The sequence below is a fragment of the Cuculus canorus genome, chromosome 14 (assembly GCF_017976375.1).
Source record: "Cuculus canorus isolate bCucCan1 chromosome 14, bCucCan1.pri, whole genome shotgun sequence".
In the NCBI taxonomy this organism is placed as follows: Eukaryota; Metazoa; Chordata; class Aves; order Cuculiformes; family Cuculidae; genus Cuculus; species Cuculus canorus.
The window spans coordinates 8,651,480-8,672,956 of NC_071414.1; the positions used below are offsets into that span (position 1 = coordinate 8,651,480).

The following is a 21,477-nucleotide window of genomic DNA, read 5'->3' on the forward strand; positions in this document are numbered from 1 at the left end:
CCCTGCATCGCCTTGGTAACCTCGTGCTGCAGCGCACTCTCAGAATAATGGTGTCTATGCAGGCCATGTCAGCCCTGGAGTGCAGTTACTAGTGCTGATTGCTCCTTGTGTGCGGTGAATGGGGTGAAGTTTAATGGTTCTTAAATACCCTTTATTTTGGGAGGAGGGAGGAAACCGTTATGTATCACAAAATAACCTGAAGCCCTAGACTGTGAGGTTTGTGGTTTGCTTTTTTCCATCGCCTTCCTATAGCAAGGCGTTCTTGGCAGGCCAGGATTCATCAGTGATCCTGTATATCTTCCAAACGATCTACCATTTACAGGTGAAAAGACCTCTTCGTTTTAGTATTTGTTTTCTAAACATTTAAGTAAGTACGTGCAAGTACGTGAAAGAAGTGAAATTTGACCAGGGTTATTATTTAAAATAACTGGTAGTACGGCAAAAATGCAGCGCTTTTTCCCCACAAATTTAGGCTGCATGTGTGATCGCATGTTTTTTTTTATCACTCCCTTTTACATTACTACTGACTGCTTAATAACTTCCTGTAATATTGATGTTGTAAGTGCTTTCTAAAAGAAAGGTATTAAGGACCAGGACTTTTGTTCTGGGCCTAGCTTCTTCGTTGGATTTTGAAACAGAAGACTTTTTCTGAAACCCAAGTTCTGGATAATGTCATGGAAGTGAGTTTTAAATTTGTCCGATCTGTGATTTGAAATGCTAAGTTATCAATTTCTTTTTTCATAGAATGGTTTGGGGTGGAAGGGACCTTAAAGCCCTTCCATTTCCAACCCCCTGTGTGTCAGGGTCACCTCCCACTGGATGAGGCTTCTCAAAGCCTCTTCCAGCCTGGCTTTGAACACCTCTGGAGATGGGGCAGCCACAGCTTCTCTGGGCAACCTGGGCCAGTGTCTCACCACTCTCTCAGTAAAACGTTTCATCCTAATAGCTCATCTAAATCATCTTCTCATCTAAACCCCTCATCCTATCACTTCTAAAGCCAAGTACTAAAATGTGATCTGTAAACTGTACGTCTTCTAGTGTGAAATATTAAATATCTCAAAGCAGGCCAGAAGGTGTTAAATTGTAATGTTAGTTAACATCAATTCTTCTGTAGGTCTGAAGTTTATACCAGCAAAATTATGCCGTAGCCCTGGTCAGCAAAGTGGCAGAGCACTTGTGTCTGCACTTGTAGGGGTCTGTATGGGTGAAGAAGGGGAAAAAAAGAAAAACCCAGCTTCTCTCTTAATCCCAAAAGAGATAGTATCTTACTAAACACAGATCAACCACAAACATCACCCCATTCCCCAAACCTCACCTCCTTTGCCTGAGGCTTTCTTGTGCACTGAGGATCCTTCTCTCTTGCAGCAGATCTACTGCAGCCCTTTGCATTAAAGGTCATCTGTAGAAGGCAGACTGTCTGCTGCTTCTGCATTGTGGCTTCAGGGGAAGCATGCATCTCAGTTTCCTCTGTTCTTAAGTGCACAGGTCCCAGGGTAAGGCTTAACAGCAAGGGCTGTGGGAAAGCGATACATGAGGGCTTATGCTATTAGTCCAAGATTCTCTCATGCAGTGGAACTACTGATTCTTTTCTCTCCATACGTGTGTTCTTGGACTTCCTGCTTGTTACATGGAAAACAGTGGCTGAACAGAAGCTGAAATTTAGATTTTGAAAGCCAGGCTCTTTGGAGTGCCTGGTCAAGGAGAGTTTGGTTTCTAGGCATAAGGTTTATAATATTTTGCTGGTGGCAAATATTTGTAGATGAATAGCAGTCTCTGTTCAGATGTCTCAGAGCAGGGAATGCAGTGGTAAGTGAACTCTAGAAATAGTCCAAGAACTTGCTACCTGTAAGAAATAAAAGCATTATCAGAAAACAGGTGTTAGATGAATACCCAAGATTTATGTTTTCTTCTAGACTTTATGACTTTGATGGTAAGTGACTGAAGGATAATGCTGTTTAGATATATTTTCTTTATATCAGTTTATTTTTGTTTAGCATAGTAGCATGTGGACTTGTCGAGCGTTAACATTCTTCATGAGCTTCCTTCTGTATCTATGGCAGGCATTGGCATTCTTCTAACAGGTATTTCTACTGGAAAAATAAAAAAGGGAAAAAAAAGAAAAAGGAAGGGTGAGAGTTAAATCAAAACCACGTGAATTCTGAGATGCATGAAATTACATGAAATATGCGTGAATTACATGAAAACACTGGGATTTCTTGTATGGGAGAGAGGAGGTTACTGAAAACTTTCCACTGGCTTGTTCAAATGCCTGGGAATAATCTCATAAACTTTAAGATCGATATCTTAAGACCACCAGTTCTTGTTAAATAGAAGTGAAATTTTATATTAGAACTTACTCATTCACTGACTTCCAAAAGTGGCTGATGTGCTCACTGCATGTGCTAATACTGTTTTAGTCCATTTTGGATCTTACTTTGTGCTTTCCCCTCCAGGGTAATGAACTGCTGCTTCCTTACAGTACTAAAAAGAGTAAGTTTTAATGACTGTTTTCAAAACACAGTGGACTCTTCTTAGCCTTCTTAAGTTATGTTCTGAAGTACTTGAACTTCAAGGTGAAAGAAAAGCAAAAATGTCCCCGTATATTTGAGTTTAAAGACTTTCTTTGGTTGGATTTGTTTTTTTCATTTTTTTTTTAATTATGTTGAAATGATGCACTGACTTTGCATTTTAGTCTGATGGAGTTTGATAGGCAGTCAGCAGTGTTTGTATTCACAGTTTCATTTCCTCTTCTCTTCCTACCCCTGTAAATTGGATGTCCATTTAGGAGTTTATAACACAAGACACAAGCCCCTCAGTGTTCAGTGGACTTTATTCCTGCGTTTATTTGAGGTAAGGAAGTATATTTTCATGGCAGTCTCATGTACCTTCAGCAGCTGTGCAGGAAGGTTTGAGAATCAGCAGAAAACAGGAAACCACATTTGCCGAGTCCCAGATCAATTTCTTATGCACTAAATCATCATTTTAAAAGGGACATATCTCCCTTTTTGTTACTCCAAAGGCCTACTGCACAAGTTAAAAATGTGATCCTACTGTTAAAAAGTAATGGCAGCAGTAGTAATGAAGTTTAAGTGCCTTGTCCCCTGCTAGCATAAGGTTCTGATGGGAGTTCTTCAGTGTGTACCTGATGGAGTCGTGTTGATAGGAGAGAAAGGAAATGCAGGCAGCAGAAGGCAATCCTGCCTTACTTTGTCAGAGTGAATACTGGAACGCTTCGTGCACAACTGTCCTTTATTTTCTGTGCCATTGTACAAACTATCATTGAAAACAGTTCCTTAGGTATGGGGCTTAAATGGGGCTTGTCAGCCTGCCTGTGCCCAGCATCTGGCACTGTGGGTGGATTAGATGTTGATGCTACCTGCTGGCTCAGAATTAGCGCAAATCTTGCTCTGCACCTGGAGGAAGTAAGCAGTAAGGAAGTGCCTGATGAGTGTAGCATTTGTAAATCTGTTCAAATGGGTTTTAGTTTGCTCTTCTGGAGAGAGTATAATTATTTCTGCAATTTTGTTTTCCCTTCCCAAAGATTAAGGGTAGGAGGGGGATTAAATGTACATTCAGTTGTTTTACCAACAGTCAAAAGTTCTGTTCCTTTATTGTTTGACTAAAATTTTGCTTCTATTCCTACAGATGTGATGGACACGTGTGTCTTCCTGTTGTCTTTTTCTCCAAGCTATTTTCCTTCTGACTTGTGTGTGATCGTAAGAGTTCTTTAGGGGGAAAGGGAGAACAAAATTTGTATTGTAAACTAAAAGCTGTTGGTATCCCAAAGATGCCCAGTGTATTGCTAGTAGACAGAAGCTTGAAATTATATCTTTATTGAGGTTTGGTTGTGGAAGATGAGGAAGGACTTCCTGCAGCAAGGTATGCATGAACTTTTTGATGAAAACAAACTTTTATAGACAGCTTCGACAGTTACGCCGTTCTTGCTTGATGACTCTTGAATCCTATGCTTTTTTATCCATTGAACTTTCTGTTGCAAAAGAGTAAGGATAAATAATGCACTGTTGCATCCATTCTTTAGTGTTGTCTTAATCTGCAGAACATTTGTTAGATTTTTTTTTAAATCATTTACATTTAGCACTTCTTGAAACTTGCAGTCTGTATATACTCACATTTTCTTGGTGTCTGGTGTCTTGTAACCATATACGCCAAGAAAGGTGATGGGGTAAGAGGTACTCCTAAGTTGTGAAATTCAAGGTCTGCTGAAATAAGGAGGAGACAGCAGAATTCTTAATTGACAAAATGAATGTGACACATTCTTCCTGCTCAAGTTCTCTTTTATTAGTAAATTCATTTAATAAATAGGGACAACATTTGGTTGCCCTTGTTTGGGTAAGGTTTAAGTTCTATAAAAATACTGATGTTCTGTCATATATGTTCTCAACAGCAAGGAAATGCATGTTACTCAGGGTTGTGTGGGGGTTGGATTTGTTGGTTTTTAATTATGTTCTTCGCAAGGTGTTCATATAATTCATCACCTGTTCTCTTTTGCCATTTCTCAGATGTATAAAGGAGCTTGGTGGAATTCTAGCATTTGAAGAACAGCCGTAACACTTTGGTATTTGCTCATATCCCTAGAACACTGGAAGCATAGATGTGATGTGACTGTGTGTGTTATGTCTAGTTAGGAGTAAATTGCGTACACTCTTATTGTGACTAACAAGTTTTATCAAATGGTATAGTGTTGAATTTAGCCTCGCTTAGAGGACGCGGTTGGATCAGGAGAATTTGTGATACTGATTTCAACCTAAATTTTTCAATGATTTTGTAGTGTCTCAGCTTCTATATGGCAGTGGTTTCTCTTGTGTCTCTTGTCTAAATCCAAAGCTTTGAGTGTTGTTTCTGGTCATTTATTGAATGCTTTTTCAAAGGCTTACACACTTCCGGCTTTCCACTTAGAAAGTGAAAATTACTAATAAAACCAGACTAGCCGTTAGGATTTTGCTATAGGCATAAGGCATATTAAAGCTGCTGCTTATACTGAAAACAGTTGCCAATCTGCTTCTGGTTTTGAGCCAGTACAAGGAGTGTGACTTTTCCTTTTCTCAAACCAGTAAGCTCTAATCTTGCTGGTAAATAGGCCATCTGTGGATTGTGCTGCAAACTTTCCTTTCTTAAAGTAGCTGTGGTCTACTACTCTTCTTTGTTGGACTGTGATGCAGCAGCTGATGGTTAAACTGTCCTTATGGTATGCTTTTCTGTATTCCACAGCATGGTTGCCATTACTTTCTAAGAGTATCTTGGCTTGAAGTGTTGAGAAACAAGGTGGAGCTGAAATTTACAGTATGCTTTAAATATTTTTTATTTCTGTACAGTATTATGGGACTGGAGTGCAAATTCAAGGTATTTTATCTTAATCGTGTAACACTTTATTATTTTTATTTGTTATTTTTATTATGATTTTATCTTAATTGTGTAACACTTCCAAATATATCAGCAAAACATCTAATAAAATATGCAGGTGATACTGGGAATTAATAATGCCAACAGGTGTAAAAATTACAGGATAATTTCTGTTCAAACAGACTTTCAGCTTTATAGGCTTGACTGTAAAATTGTGGTAGTCAGCAGGAAGCATAAACGTAAACTGCATAAGATAGAATCCTTTACTTTTATATTCTTGATAGAACTCCAGGTTACAGAGAATTGAAGGAGATTCTGCAATTCGCTTGTAAATCCTTTCCCATGGAAAGGTGAAGGGTAGCTTCCCACTTCTATGGGAGCGAAACAGTGATTAAGGGACCACCTGCGTACTCGTCGGGCTTATCAACTTGAGATTCCTTTGTCTCTACAGTGGATAATTCTTCCAATTCTGCATCAGCATCCTGACCGGATGGACTCTTGTGATTCAGTTTTCTGGAAGATGAAGTATTTCAGAGGGCTTTTAACTACACGGAGAGGTGTACTGTAAGCTAATACAGCCTTTAGTACATTTGCATATTGTTCGGTGTCCACTAGTTGGTTTCCACTGGGGTAGTGATTGCAGTAGGAGACCAAGGTATCAGTGCTTAGGAGTGTTAGAAATCGGCTGCTGCCCTGGATACTTCTGACCAGCTTTCAAAATCAGTTCTCTGAATGCCCTGCTTTTGTCTTTCCGCTGCCTTGAAAGCATTCCAGAGAGCGGAGCTTGGACTTCAGGCAAGCATACCTGCTTGAAAAACACTTGAGCTTAACATTGTTCAGTAGAAGTCTTTGAGTATGTAGGTTTCCTACTAGTTTGCTTAGCTGTGGGTTGTCATGCATTCTGTCATATTCAACTATTGTATCTTTAACCACATTTTTTGTGGTGCTGAGTGTTTGTGATGGCAAGGCAACATTGATTCTTGATGATGGGTTGTTTCTGAAGAGTCACTTGCACTGCGATCCTTTGCCGTGCTTTTGGAGCTCTAAGTGAAATATGTGTTTTCTGATCTAGTTAGCCTAGTGTTACATTCATTGCTCAGGAGGCGAGTGGACGATTGAGTTGATAGTTTGGCTTCTGTGTTTGCTTTTTTCAGCAAGGTGCCTGCTGTTTAAAGCAGTGAGTTCCATGTTGTGTTTACACGAAGTAAATCATATGTTAAAAATAGGTTATTGCATGATTTGTGTTTTGAATATAGGTTATTTTGAGTTCTGAAATACTTCGTGTTCAAATAGCTATGATATAATTGTATATTACATTTAATATTATAACTTAAACCCTGAATTTAAAGACATGCATATATATAAAATTCTACATTTTTTCAGTGTATTAATAACTCCCAGTATTTAAAGTCTTTGAACTTTTATCCATGCAATAGAAATTGCTTCAGTTGTTGCTTGTCTTGGCTATTGCAAAACACTAAAGATGATATTGAGTACAAGAGCAATGCATTAAAAGGTAATCGGAGATTACAGTAGTCTGACAGTGGTGAAGGTCGGTTTTGATCATAGTCCTTTACAACAAACTTATCACAACAATGGAAGTTGCTGTGCTTTGTTGATGTTATTCAGTGTGTTTGCAGACAAATATAAAATACTTTTGAACCTGTTCAGTGGGTTTTCTCGTTTGGCTCTTGGCAGAGCAAGGTGCTTTTTCAATTTTGTTTCTTTTAATAGAGAGGTAAAAGTTAGACATTGTAGGCTAAAGATGATAGCTTAAGGCTTTACATAGTAACATAAGGCCACTTCACCCCAGGGTGTATTGTTTAAATGTTTATGTATGTGTAGTTATGAATTTAAATGGGTTTTGTTCTGTATCTTTTGTTTATTTTTCATAAATGTCCCTTACTCTGCTGCTTTGCATAGGAATTGAATACTAATATGTATTCATTGCAGTAATTCTGCTACAGAATTTCATTTTGAAAGAAGTGTTTTTACCTCACTTGAAGTACTTCAGTTATGTATCTGAAATAGAAATCTTTATGGCTTTAAGTGGCAGGCTTCTGGGTTTGATCTCCAAACTAGCTTTTACCTAATTACAAAAGATACCCTGGCTACCTACTCATAAACTGGCAGTTGACAAACTGTGGGAGTAAAACCTGACTGTTTCTATCCTATTTCTGTTTCTGTGTGCTCTAGTCAACTGAAAGCTCTACTCAGCCTCAAGATCCCTGGGCTGCCCAGGTTGATCTTCTCTACCCCATTAAGTCGCTTATTTAAATACAGTTCCTGATATTCCTGTGGCTGTTTCTTTTATGCTAATGTTTTTTCTTTAATGCTAAAGTGGTACGTATAGCAGAGATACGCTTTAGATCCTACTGATTGCTCTGGTAACTTGTAAAACTTCTTGGAGCTCAGACAGTTGGAACCTATTGTAAGGAACTTCTCCTTTAGAGACAACTTTTCAAAGCAAAAAAAAGAAAGAGCCCAGGGCACCTTTACAGGAGAGGAAGCTGGCAACTTGGGAAACTGGTTCTAATTTTGAATAGGTGCGAAGCAGCAGTGTGCTGTTTTGCAGAACTGACTTAAACTAGGTTGAAATATCCAATTCTTACCTTGGTTTTCCTAACACTTCAATTTTAGATTCCCCATCAACAAATCCTTCTATTCTCTCACATGATATTCTGAGGTAGAACTGTGTTATGGGTGAGTGGGCTGTACAGTGAACAGCTGGAACTTCTGCACAAATGGATGGGTTTTTTTAATCAAACAGTAATTGCAGTGTGTCTTGAATAATAGTCTTTTCTGGTAGTAGGGGTTGGTGATTCTCAGGATCAACATTTTTAAAAATATAATTTTGTTAGATAAAGACAAGGCAATTCCCTATGGTACTTAAACATGTAACATGACAAATGATACACAAGTAGTCTTGCTGAGATGTAACTGAAATAATAAAATTCCACTTTGGCTGTCCTGTTTACTGTACAGATTCTTGAAGGAAAGGATAGTCTAAGGTGCTTTCAGAGTGCTAATCGTGCTACTATAGCTGGTGAGGCAGTAGAATGACAATCCAGGAAAAGGAGATGCAAAGTACTTAAATGGAATCCTTCTGGAGAACCTCCTTTCAGTCCTCTTCATCCACTTGTTCGGTGGTCACTATTAATTTCCTCACACGGAGTCAGGATAAATCTTTTCTAGAAGAAAAACTTGTGCATTGGACTATGGGAGTGTCTTGTGGGGGGCTAGGAAATACAGTTCCTGAGACAGTGAAAAGAGTTGTAAGTGATGTTCTTCTCCATATTTTTGCCCATTTGATATTATACATCAGTCTAGTTTTACCTCTGTGGTATTTGTCTGGGATTGAAATTTGCACAGCAGAGATCTTGCCCTGTCTTGGTCTCAACTCTTTTAGTAAATTAACTTATCCTCAAATCTTGTAGTCTTTATCAAGTGATAAAAAGTGGGATCTGGATCTTATTGCACTCAAAGAAGCTGAAGTTCTTGATGAAGTAACACTGAAAATACTGTCCTAGTTGGACTTCAATAACTTACATCTAATCCTAAGTAGAAGGAAGAGTGTTTGTGGAAAAGCAACTTTATATCTGGTGGACTTGTGGGACCGTAGGGAACTTAAGTGTTAGTTCTGAGTGAATCTGTCGTGGTTTGACACCAGACTGTAGGCTAAATGTTTGTAACTCAGTGTGGCTTGCACTCATGCATTAGGCTGCATTTAGTTATGCTGCTCGTTTCTGGAGGGACACATGGAGTTCAACCGGAGTGGGCCTGAACCTCAGCAGTGAACTTCTGTGTGGTGGTGGGGTATTTTGTGGTAAAGAGCACTTATGAGCCTGTGGATAAGGACCAAACTGCTCCACCTGGGCTCCTGCCTCTGTCTTCAGAATTCAAATGCGAATATAAAGAGTCCCTGGGTGTAGGGCAGCCGCAGGGCCCATGTTGAGACTGCGCTTTAAGTTGTCCTGTGTTCCACTTCCCTTTTTTATGGTGACAGAATTGTTTGGTTGCACCTTGCTTAGGTTACCTGCTTTTCCTGTTCTTTTGTAGTGAAGTGCAAGCAGGATGGATAATTTAATCTTGGATGAGTTGTTTGCTTTGGTCGCAACTTGTAAATGTAGGAAGAGGCTTAAGAGATGAGCAGAAGGGCAAATGAGTGACTGCTTTACTTGGTAACAGCGTAAAGAATCGCTAAGCCAACGTGTAGGCACTGGTGTAAGCTGGGTGTTTCTTGCAGGAGTGTGAATGGGAAATCGACTGCTAATCAGCATTTATCTTCAGTTGAGAGGCAACCATAGTTTGTAAATAAACTTCATTTCAGTCATTTCAGAGGATGTTGCAGTTGAGTGGCTGCAGTGCAACATGAACTAGTAGTAACTTGAGGATGGATCTTGGCTTATTACTTCTTTCTCCTCTCAGAGTGGGGGGTGGAATAAACAAAACTGTGTATGTTTAGAGATTCAGAATGGATGATTTTGCACTTAAATTGCAACCTTGTCTATCATGTAGTTACTCCGTTAAGATCAAACTATTAAAACACCAACTTATATAAGCCAAACTCTAGTGTGTTGCGGGGGGAGCAGGGATCAGGCAGAGCTCGAGAGCAGTGAACAGTCTTTTGAAAGCTCAGTGTAAGGCTGGTAGCTTGTGGAGTGGAACAGAAGGAAGGTTAAACAAGCTTTTATAATCCTTCCTGCCCTGTTCTGGGTATTGAAAGATACGTTCCTGTAAAATGTGTTTTATCATTTGATTTCCTCTCAGGGAAGTCCTGAGAAAATGCCTTGCAAACTCAGGGAATGTTTCCCTTAGCAAAACCCTTTGCAGAAAGTGTTGGTTTCCTGTTAGGCAACATTCTGTTTCTTTTAGTCTAGGGAAGAGCTAATGCCTAAGTCATCCTGGGATTTTTCATTCTGTTCTCTCAGAGCTCATTGGGGTGGTGAGAAGTCCTGTGTGTGTCAAATGGGGCAGCAGAGATCTGAAGCGGTCTAGGGAATAGTAGGCAAAGCTTTCAAATATTTGCTTGCAAAACAGGGAGGAATGGCTTGTTCTATGTTGAAATATATGTAGTTTTGCTGGAATAAACTCAAACTAATAGGCTAGCAAGTTTTGGGCTGTAATGCATCAGATAATTGAGTGTTGATCTTTGGTGGATTAAAATGATGGCACTCTGTTCAAGTATTTACACAGTCTTTATTTGCCTTGATTGCATCTGAAACATTCAGTCTTTGTTCTGTGCTAAAAATGGAAGGATTTTGTAAAAGTTACTGAAGCTGCTTGGGTAGGTTTGGAGTTGACTGGATGAGTGTGTAGTTTGTACGTTTATAAGCATTTACTGCTGTCTCTAGGTGACAGTTTTGTTAGATTTTCAAGGCTTCTCCTTGATGCAAGAGAAACTGATAATTAGTAACATATTTGTGTGTTTCTTGTTCTCAGTTGACTTGGTTATGGTGTCCTGCTTGTTCAGAGCCTACCCTAAGGCTAGATATGAAGCTTTAATTTTCCTGGGACTCATGTCAGATTTTTCAAATGTTTTTTTTTTTTTTTTAATAAACGCAGCAAAAGATCCCTCAAAACGTTTTAATATTTCTTTTCTTTTTCAGGTTTGGACCCCATGGAATCCCTGTGACCATATTTCCGAAAAGGGAATACAAGGATAAACCTGAAGCCATGCAGCTCCAAAGTAAACCATTCCAAGATGAGGCACAGGTGAAGTGTGAATCTAATGCTGCAGTCCCTGATGACTCTTCTCTCACGCAGCCATCAGAACCTAGCATAGCTAAAAGCCTATGGACTTCTAAACCACCTCCTCTCTTTCATGAGGGAGCGCCATATCCTCCCCCTTTGTTTATCAGGGACACGTATAACCAGTCAATACCTCAGCCTCCGCCCCGGAAAATTAAGCGGCCCAAGCGCAAAATGTACAGGGAGGAACCCACTTCTATCATGAATGCTATCAAACTACGACCCCGGCAGGTCTTATGTGACAAGTGCAAAAACAATGTTGTTGCAGAAAAAAAGGAGATTAAAAAAGGTGGCAATGCAAGTGACTCTTCAAAATATGAGGATAATAAAAAACGAAGAAATGAGAGTGTGACTACTGTGAATAAAAAACTTAAGACTGACCATAAAGTGGATGGAAAAAGCCAAAATGAAAGCCAGAAAAGGAATGCTGTGGTCAAGGTTTCAAATATTGCCCACAGCAGAAGCAGAGTAGTTAAAGTTTCTGCACAAGCAAATACTTCAAAAGCGCAGTTAAATACAAAAAAAGTTCTCCAGAGCAAAAACATGGATCATGCAAAAGCTCGAGAAGTCTTGAAAATGGCCAAAGAAAAGGCACAAAAGAAGCAGAGTGCAACCTCCTCTTCCAAAAATGCACATTCAAAGGTCCATTTCACACGGCGTCTTCAGAACACCAGCTCAGGTTCCCTCCCACCCCGATTGCGTTTAAAGCCACAAAGGTATCGGAACGAAGAAAATGACTCTTCTCTCAAGACAGGACTTGAGAAAATACGGAGTGGCAAGATGGCAACTAAGCCCCAGTCTCGCTGCTCCTCCACCCGCTCAGCAGGTGAGGCCCCTTCAGAAAATCAGAGCCCCTCAAAAGGCCCTGAAGAGGCCAGCAGTGAGGTTCAGGACACAAGTGAAATGCATGTAACTGTTGATCAGGATGAACACCAGACATTGGGCAAGAGAGGCAGCAAAAGCAATATAACGGTTTACATGACCCTTAATCAAAAGAAATCTGACTCTTCCAGTGCGTCAGTTTGTAGTAGTGATAGCACAGATGATTTGAAATCTACCAACTCTGAGTGTAGCTCTACTGAAAGCTTTGATTTTCCTCCAGGCAGCATGCATGCACCTTCCTCCTCCTCCTCTTCTTCAAAGGAAGAGAAAAAACTCAGTAATTCCTTGAAAACGGAAGTCTTTTCCAAAAACGTCTCTAAATGTGTCACACCAGATGGCAGGACCGTATGTGTAGGGGACATTGTTTGGGCCAAGATTTATGGCTTCCCTTGGTGGCCAGCCCGTATTCTTACTATAACTGTGAGCCGGAAAGATAATGGCCTTTTAGTTCGACAGGAGGCTCGTATCTCATGGTTTGGCTCCACAACAACATCTTTTCTTGCTCTTGCACAGCTATCCCCCTTTTTAGAAAGCTTCCAGTTGCGCTTTAATAAGAAGAGAAAGGGTCTTTACCGCAAAGCCGTCACAGAGGCAGCGAAGGCTGCTAAGCAGCTGACTCCCGAAGTTCGGGCCCTGCTGACGCAGTTTGAAACGTGAACATGGAAAGTAAGGTAGGCGAGAATTCTGGAGGCTCCACAAAATTCATAGCCTAGTTAGAGAACTACCATGAAGGACTTGCCAAGTCAGAAGTTGCACTCAGTTGACTGCTCTTTTTATACTAAAGTTGTTCCATTTGTAGCAGTTTCTTGACAGTTAAACAAATTGAACATGCAATCAAAATTAGCCTAAAGTGAGGACTTCAGTATTTTTCAGGTGAGCATTTTTTTTTAAAGGAAAAACCCTCCTCAAACACCCAATGCATAGGAGCCATAGCCTCAGCTGAAAGGCAGCTTATTTGCAGGGAATTTTTTAGTAGTTTCTACCCAGTATGTAACTAGTTGCTGTGTGGCAAAGGGTTAACACAAGGGATGAAAGTAGTAGCTGTGACTTTTTTTTTTCTTAGGTGGCCCATCTGGGAAGTGTAGAAATTTTAAGCCTTGTCTAAATGGTCTTTAAATATTATTTTAAGTAGTCTCTAATGTATTTAGTCTGGCCAGTGCAAATTGGTTCAAAGCATGCCTAGACGTCTTAGAGGCGTGCCCCAATCCACTGGGCTAGTTTAAATGGCATTAGAAGACTTGCTGAAATTTTCAAGGAAGAATTATTCATGTAACTTAAAGACCAGATTAAATGGGGTTTTATCGTAGCGACCACTTAAACACTCAGCCTTTCTATGCACACAGGGGCACAAATATAACACTTCAGGGTCTGAGAAGCTGAGAGGGAATGCCTGTAGCTCTAAAACAAAGCTGAGAAGTTGCTCAGTATTTGGGATCAAGGGCTGTTAATGCTGCATAGGTGTGAATTATAACTTCTGGTCTTTCTTCCTGAAGAAATCTTTCAGGCCATTTGCCTGGAGGTTTAGCTTAAGAGAGGCTTTATTCTGAATGTGTAAATAATTGATTGCTGAAATTGGTCAGATTTTCTCCTGACTGGTTGTTCCTAAATTCTTAGGATACGTCCTAGTAAATTACACTTTGTGAATTGTCAGATGTGTAATTGTTGCATTTTGGATGTATCTAACTTCATTTTTTTTTTTTTTTAATATTTCCGTTTAAGGTATCTGTTTGCAGGTCAGAAAATGAGAATATGTAATTGTGTAATGTTCTGAAATGTAAAAAACCAAACTGTAAATAAAATTGACTAAATCTGAATTATTTGTGTGTGTTTCTCAAAAAGCTTTGAAAAAAAATCCAGGATGTTAGAGTACTTTATATGTATGCCGGATTTAGAGGACACCCTTTTTAAAAGAAAATTGTCCTTTTTCATTCATTCTTTAAAATAACTCTTGATGTAAAGTACTATTGGTATACTTCAGTCTTAATTTTGAGATTAAGCAATTATCTTTCCCTTGTTTCAGAACTAGCTCTGTAGAGGGCTTTCTGCAAAGTTTATAAAATTCCTCCCTTAATCGGATTTTGTTCCCTATGTTTGAATAAAGACTGTGGACAATGTCACTAGACAGTGGGGAAATGTTTTCAGGTTTCTCCATCTATCAAAACCTAATCAGACCCACTCTCCACTCTAACTTCAGCTTTTCTTGCATGTCTGTTGCTCAGTGTTGGGGCATTTTCATGCAACTGACTTAACATTTTTTTCTTCTAGTTTTGGTCCTTATCTGACCATGCGAATTACTGTCTCTTCTCCAACCCACTCCTGTTTCAGCCTTGCAATGCCTTGTGAAGAATCTCTCAGCGTTCATCCCAAAGCACTTTTCATCTTGTTTTATCCATAATTGCCCATGTAGGCAATCTTGATGGATTTATGTAAAAGTTTAAGCTTAGACTGAAATTAGAGTTTAAACAGACATGGGGGTAAGGAGTTAATCATCAAACCCTGCAATCTTTTTAACTTAAGATTGACTTTCATATGTTTGTGATTCTCTCTGGTCTTTCTGAAGCATTCAGTTTCTTTTTACCTTTTTAAATTATTGTTGTGCCCACAGAACTATTGGAAGCCTAAAGTGTCATATACACGGCCTTTCAAATTTTCCTCAAGCCTATGGTAATCTCTGTTAGGCTTTACCATCTTTATGTTGTTGTTCTAAGAGTTACCAGAATCCCCCACTGGTCAATGCTTTTTGAATGTGATAAACACACAATAAATTTCATAATGTTAAAAAGAAAAAAAAAAATTTAAAAATCCTTTTTCACTTCAATGTATTCTTTCCTGCAAACAGAAACAGTTCCTCTGTTTAAGTAAATAAGCCGTAATTTGTTATTAAGACAGACTGCTTTTTGAAGTTAGGAACCCATACAACGTGGTGTAGATGTCTACATCAGTTCCTTGAGGTTTAGAAGCTCAAGCGAACTGTTCATAAGTTGCAGTTGTTGTGAGTCAGGTAGTGGTGAAATCAATATTTATGTTGTTAATTTTTCTTTAAAAGACATGGGAGCTTTGTACTCTTACCTCTTTATATGAAAAGCTTGACTAGTACTAAAGCATAAGTAGTCAAAGTTTGCTCAGGTGTTTGCTGGTGAGATGGGAGAGCAGCAAGTATGAAAGGTTTCTTTAGATTGTTTTGTGTTTAAAAGAACTGTTTACAAAAGGAATTAGTTTTCATGTAGTCGATCAGTCTTTTGAGAAGTCTTTCCCAAGTTTTAGAAAGAATGTGCATTATTACTTCAGACTAAACAGGTCTCAAAACAAATAGACTTTTTTTTACAACACCGTGCTACGTTAGGTTGAAGATACTCTGTTCATCCTCGCCTGTTATTTTCCCTTCACTCTGAAGTCTCTAATGCTCTGGATAGAACAGAGTTTACAATGGAGAAAACGTTGGACTTAATGTGCAGTCTGGTTACCTTGAGTATGACAATATGGATGCTGCGTGGAGCTTAGCTTTGAGGACTTGGACAAAGCTTAGTACTGTTTTAGCTATGAACTGCAAAACCCAACGCTTTGTGCCGATGCCCTCCTGGCAGCGCCTGCCCTTTAGCTGTGGACTGCTGTTTTTGCAGTTGGGTGCACGTCTACACCTTGGAATTAGCTTGGCAGTTGCAATGACGTGTGATGTGGTTGTGGATAGGAGCACACCTGGACAGTGCTGGGTGGTGCACCTGGGAAGTTAAGCTGTGTAATTCTTGGAAGCAGCCTCTGGCTTCAGAAGACCAGTGTCAGTAGACAGTGACTGTTTGCTGTCAGCTTAATAGAATAAATTGCAAATGCTGGTGTTCTGAATTGATGAAATTCCTCAGTGTAGTTGTTGAATATTTCTTGCCTTTCGGTTTAGGGGGGAAAATGTGACAGGTGATGGCGAATTTCTAATATGAGCCTACTTTTCCTTCAAAGATTTTTAGTTTCAGTGAAAATGTTTGGGAGATAGTAGTTCTTCCAAAACTTCTACTAATTACCTTAAACAGGAGCATTTGAAGGCGTGATCGCTTCATGTGTGAAGCTAGAAGCAAATGTGAAGCGCTTGTATGTCTCTGAAATTCTACAGGAGATGGAACAAATGTTTGTTATTTTTCTAATCAGAGTTGTAGTTTTATGTCAACACTTCAATGAGTTAATCATCACTGATTATATGGTGTTTTCTTTTAGACAGTGCTATCTTATATTTGACACCTCCATGAATAACAGCTCGCCAGGAGGGGTGTGTTTAATGGGGGTAATTTAGGTAACTGAAGGCTGAGAAGTAATTTTTTTTCAGTGTGTAAAGCACGTTAAAAAAAAAAAGTTTCTGTATGTGATTATGTTTAAGAAATAGCACATCAATGGAAGTGAGGAAGCAGTAAGAGTTGCTTTTGGCATTTCTACCCTTAGGTTTGTTTCTAGTTAACTCCCTTAAGTCCCCCAAACTGATTTCCATTCATGTCTAAGCACTTGCTAAAGTTGCCAGAGTAGAGTAGGAACATTAATTTTGGAAAATAAATCTTAGTAGCTAGTCCTCAATAGTGTTATCCTCTGTCCTCATGCATGTTCTGGGAACTGCAGTGAAAAATAGAGCTGCCACCTTGGCTGAAAAATTCTCGAAAGAAGGAAGCTGACAATCAGGGCTATTTCAGTTCATCTCCTCTTTATCATTCTATTCTAATAAATGCTTACAAGAATAAGCAGATTCAGTCACTGCAGTGGCATCACGGACTAACTTGTAGTTAAGGTCTGAACTGGGAGTGGAGTGAGGCTGCAATTCCAAGGGCAGTAAGATGGCAGTGGTTTGTCATAAGCCATTTGCTAAAAGTGTAGGTATGCTATTTAAAAATGAACTTGGAAGCAATCTTTCAGTTCAGGGTTTGTAGCAGTTAAAGGCTGAGGTGCTTTATCTTTCCGTTCTTATTTTCAGTTTACTTTTTACAAGTATAAATAGAAAGGTCGTAGGGAACCTGAAGTAAAAGAGAGGAACTTGGTATGTTGAGCTAGATGTGATATTTGAAGGAGAACTGTGAGTTACTTGTTTGAGGACGTTACTCTGCAAGCTCAGTAGGAGGTGGGGGCTCTTCTGTTCTAGAGGACGTGTAGGATAATTTTGGTGAAATGTATCTCATTGTCCCACAGTTAACTATTTGAACTTCATCTACATATCTACTTCACACTTGTGGAAATGGAGTGACTTGCTACTGCGTTTTGTCAGTGTAAGCTGTGCTTATGTAAAGTGTGTGTCACTTTTCAGATGTAGGATAGCTTTGGGGGATACAGCAGGCTCTATTTGCAGTATTATGGTAAAATTATTCCTATAAATAAGGGATCAATAATAACAGAGGTTTTGCATAACTAACTAAAAGCTGCTTCTGACACAGTTGCTGTGATCAGAGATCATCCAAGTTTAACATCAGGACAGGTAGAGGCTGTCAAGCGATCTGAAGATCCATTTGATCCAGTTTGTGAGATGTGGATGCAATCAAATGAGTCAGCTTCAAATTATTCTTAATCTGTAATGGGAAGAACTCCTATTTTGATACATATCCTTAACAATCATGATGGCAAGTTCCTATGCAATATTTTAAAAAGCTCTACTACTGTTCTTTGAGACTTCCTATTTTTAATTTAAATAGTTCCCTTCCCTGGTGCCATCCTGTTAGTCTCTATAAGGAGTGTAGGCTTTTCTAATCTCTGCTCATTTTACTGGCATTTCTTTGCACCTGCTCCACTTTAAACTCATCTTTCTTTGACATCAGTGGTAAGAACTCTCTATGGTAATTTAGGTGGTGATTTACAAAACTCTTACTGACTGGCAGTGATTCTTCCCAAGTCAGAAATACCTGATTATTGTTCTTTGTTGTTACATCCTAGTAGCAGCTTTATAGTTTCCAGTGACTCACTCATACATTTCAGTCTCTGATCTGTAATGCACATCCCAGGTATACCAATAGAGAATGTAATTTAGATTTATTTAAGAAAAAAAATCATAAACTAAAGTGATACAACTGCTCTTCTGCAAACACAAAGCAAAACAGCAATTCCCAGGCAAGGCTGGTGAGACCGTTTCCTATCATGTTTTTCCCTAAGCAGCTTTGTTGTTGCTACTGAATTGTGCAGTTGGGGATAATTCTCCCAGGGGCAACACTGTCAAGCTTTGGTGCCAGGTTCCAGTTGTTGAAGGGAACTCAGATCCACAGCTTCACTATTTTTCACCCCAAGAAAAAGCAATCGATGTTCTTGGCGTGAAGTGGGATAAGCAGCAGTGTGGAAAATGAATGTTATTGGTAAGACTGGGGCTGTAATACCTTAGAAGGTCTGAGCTACTTTGTACATCCAACAGGGAGACAAATAGGGGTAAGAGATGATCCTGCGTGGCTGCATAACCTGCCCAGATAATTACTGTACGCACAGGGCTGAAAACTGTGATTTCCTGTGCCGGTGAAGGTGTACAGTCCATTCTTCTCTATCTGCCTGCTCATGGGCCAAAGGGATATTGTTAATAACACGCTCTAGATCTAAGCTGGTGCAGGGATCCACTGTTGTTGAGTTAAATTCCAACTTTGCTTGTTCAGTGTGTGAGGACAAATCAGTCTGTGGGATTTATTTGGGCTTCATGTTGGAAAAGTTAGTTTCAAAATCAAGACTTATTTTGAACAACCGTGATGCAGTTGCTATGCCAATGATTGTATTGCCTCAGTCCAGAGAAGGAAAGAAGGAAGGGCTGTTGGAAGTGAGGGTGCTTAAGGTCTGCAAAAACCTGCAGGAAAGGAGCAGGGGCAAAGAGGAAGCGTGCTACCATCTAGGACAAGAATCAATATTTAGAATTATAAGACCGGGAGTTAAGATTGGGCGCTAGAATATTTATTCCAGTTGTTATACTGAAACCATAGGAGGTGTTTGGGGAGTTGCATAGTTTTTGTGATTATAGGCTTTTAAAAACGATAGATTAGGCTGATCTCTGTCGGGAATGGGTTAAATTCATCCCAGGTTTGACTGTGGGATAGAATAGCCTACTCTGACCCTGTCATAGCTCTGTTTTCTCTAATTTTTTTATTAACAGTTCTGATTTTGGAAAACCAGAGTCTTTGTAGAACTATGCATATAATAAAGGATTCTGCCTCATCTTATTCTCAGTCATGCAGGAATCACACTTGGTGTAATGGAAATATGGCCTTCTAACAATAGAGTGTTAGCTTCCATGTGCAGTAAAACTGCAATGAGTTCCTGCCAAGGGGCCTCTTCTATGCAAAGTCCTGTTTGGATGCCATCGTTCTTATAACTTGTAGACTTTAATTTAAGGGTTTTTTTTAGAAAACAAATCTAGGTCAGTATTCATGTTTGGTTATGAAGGGTTTTGATGTCAAATATGCAATATAAATAAGGAATATTCTGGTATGTGCCAGCCATGTGCTATAAAACTGTGATTTGGAAGGCCAGCTGTGTTCTCACTGGCTCGTTACCATCACTAAAAGATTCTTTAACAGAAATGCAACATAATTCTGGTAACAGAATTGTCCTTGCCCATTTTTAACAGGTACATAAAGAGGAAGGGAGTACTTGCATTGATGGTGAAGTAAGCAGATACAGTTCAAGCAAATATTTACTTAAATGCTAATTTTGTGTATTTTTTTATTTAATAACATTTAGGATTTTTGTTTGGCTTTAGGATACACTGATGTTTAATTGCACTTCTGCAGTGGCTCAGGATTGTGAAGCATGTGGTGCACTTTTTGGTAATTATCTCTGGTGAAATGGAAGTAAATCCCTAAAAACTGGATTTTTCGAAGAAGTTTAATTAGGGTTAAAACCTCAGACTGCTCTGTATGACCTGGTTAAATGCTTCAGTTGACACATGGGTATCTGTATGAATGCCATTTCATAAATAATTGTGGACTGTTTTCATGTGATCCAGTTCTTTCGTCATCTAAAACTGAAGTCATCTTGGTATTAGTAAGGGAGGCATCACTCCTAAAATCAGCCCTTAAATCAGTTAGTACTTCATATAGGACTCAGGCGAATGTGTTAAGGAACATTGCTTTATGTTTCCTAGTACTAGGAATGGGCTAGTTATTTTGCTTTCCTGTTGGTGATGCATGTGGAACCATAACTGGAAGGTAACCGATGACAAAGTTGTGTCCTTTTGGCCATCTGTAGTGTTTAGCAGGAAGATTTTGACTCTGACACATAAACTTTTTATTTTGGTAAAAATACCATGAAATACAATTGCTAGGGGTTTTATAACAAGTGGTCGAGGTTTGAGCAACTGGAGAAGGAAATTATTCTCAAGTACTGTTACTGGTTTCATGATGCTTAGTTAACATGGACATCATGAAAGACAATGGGAGTGTATTTGTGAAAGCTCCCAAATCACTCACAATTCCCAATGAGTCCTTCAAGAAAAACAAGAGAGAAGAGACTTAGGACTAAAAATAGCTCCCCTACCTTTTCCCACCAAAAAAACCCCAAACAAACAAATGAAAAAAAAAAGAAAACCAAAATTATTTTCTGTATTTCTCCCAGGGAAGAAACCCCCAAACAAACAAACCCCCGTTTTTTCTCTGTACAGGTTGCCATTAAAAATCACAGCTGAAGGTTTTGAGCACAGGATATTTTGGTTTGTTGGGATATCACATTAGCCATACTCGGTTATTTTAGGGAAAAAAACCCTTTTCTTGAGATTTTTCAAGTGTTGAAGGATTTGGGGACTTAATCTCTTCTGATAGGTTTATATAAAAAAAGCTGGGTTTGGCTGGCTTTTAGGAATTCCAGATACCGTGTTATATATTTCAGGGAATTAGGCATGTGAATTGGAGAATGTGTGCTACTGCTCTTGATTTTCCTTGTAGCTGAGGGCCTGTTGTTGAAGATTGTCTTGGGCTGTAGAGGAATGCAACACTCCTGCTTGCTCTTAGTAATTCATTACCTGGAAGAGAAGCCTGTTTTAACTCTACCTAACTCGTTAAAATTTGAATCTGTAGCAGTGAAATGACATATGTGGTTTCTTCTATGACATAGTTTTGCGTGTAGCCGAATTATTAGTTCCCTAAAGAAGTTGCATATATGTTACTGTACTTCTGAATGTGGGCTGTCTGCTCTAAGAGCTGTGTATCTTCTCTTTGTGTGTGTGATGGGAGTGAGATACTGCTCTTTTTACTTCCCTTTTCCTTCTGGGCTGCCTTTTCTTCCTCTTGATGGCTGCCTGTTGTCTTTCTGCTTTTCCTGTAAAGAGAAAAACGGATACTTTCAAAGGCAGTGCTTCTCTTCAGACACCAGTGAGTACATTAGATTGTGAACATTTTCACATTAAAGGAATCAGAATCCCCGTTGCAGTGATGACTCCCAGGAAGGCGGCTGTGTAAAATGCAGTTGAGTGGGGCAGACGCTTATGACGGTGGTGAAAGGCCGTAAGCCATGTCAGTGCAAATCCTAACACACGTGCTTACATTTCTTACTGGTGGGAAA

General features: G+C 39.3%; 1 protein-coding gene across 4 annotated transcripts in view; it reads left to right on the plus strand.

Annotated features, from left to right (window-relative positions):
* Nucleotides 1-21,477, plus strand: part of PWWP2A (PWWP domain containing 2A) — a 38,859-nt gene that overhangs the window by 1,999 nt on the left and 15,383 nt on the right. For 3 of the 4 annotated variants that reach the window (XR_008452199.1, XR_008452200.1, XM_054079429.1), the window contains exon 2: nt 10,971-11,938. Coding sequence is in view for 2 of the 4 variants with exons in the window: in XM_054079429.1 (XP_053935404.1) it covers nt 10,971-11,938 (968 nt within the window). In the remaining 2 variants the exon portion in view is untranslated. Of the gene's footprint in view, nt 1-10,970; nt 13,659-21,477 lie in introns of those variants that run through there. The other variant, XM_054079428.1, reaches the window with a different exon arrangement.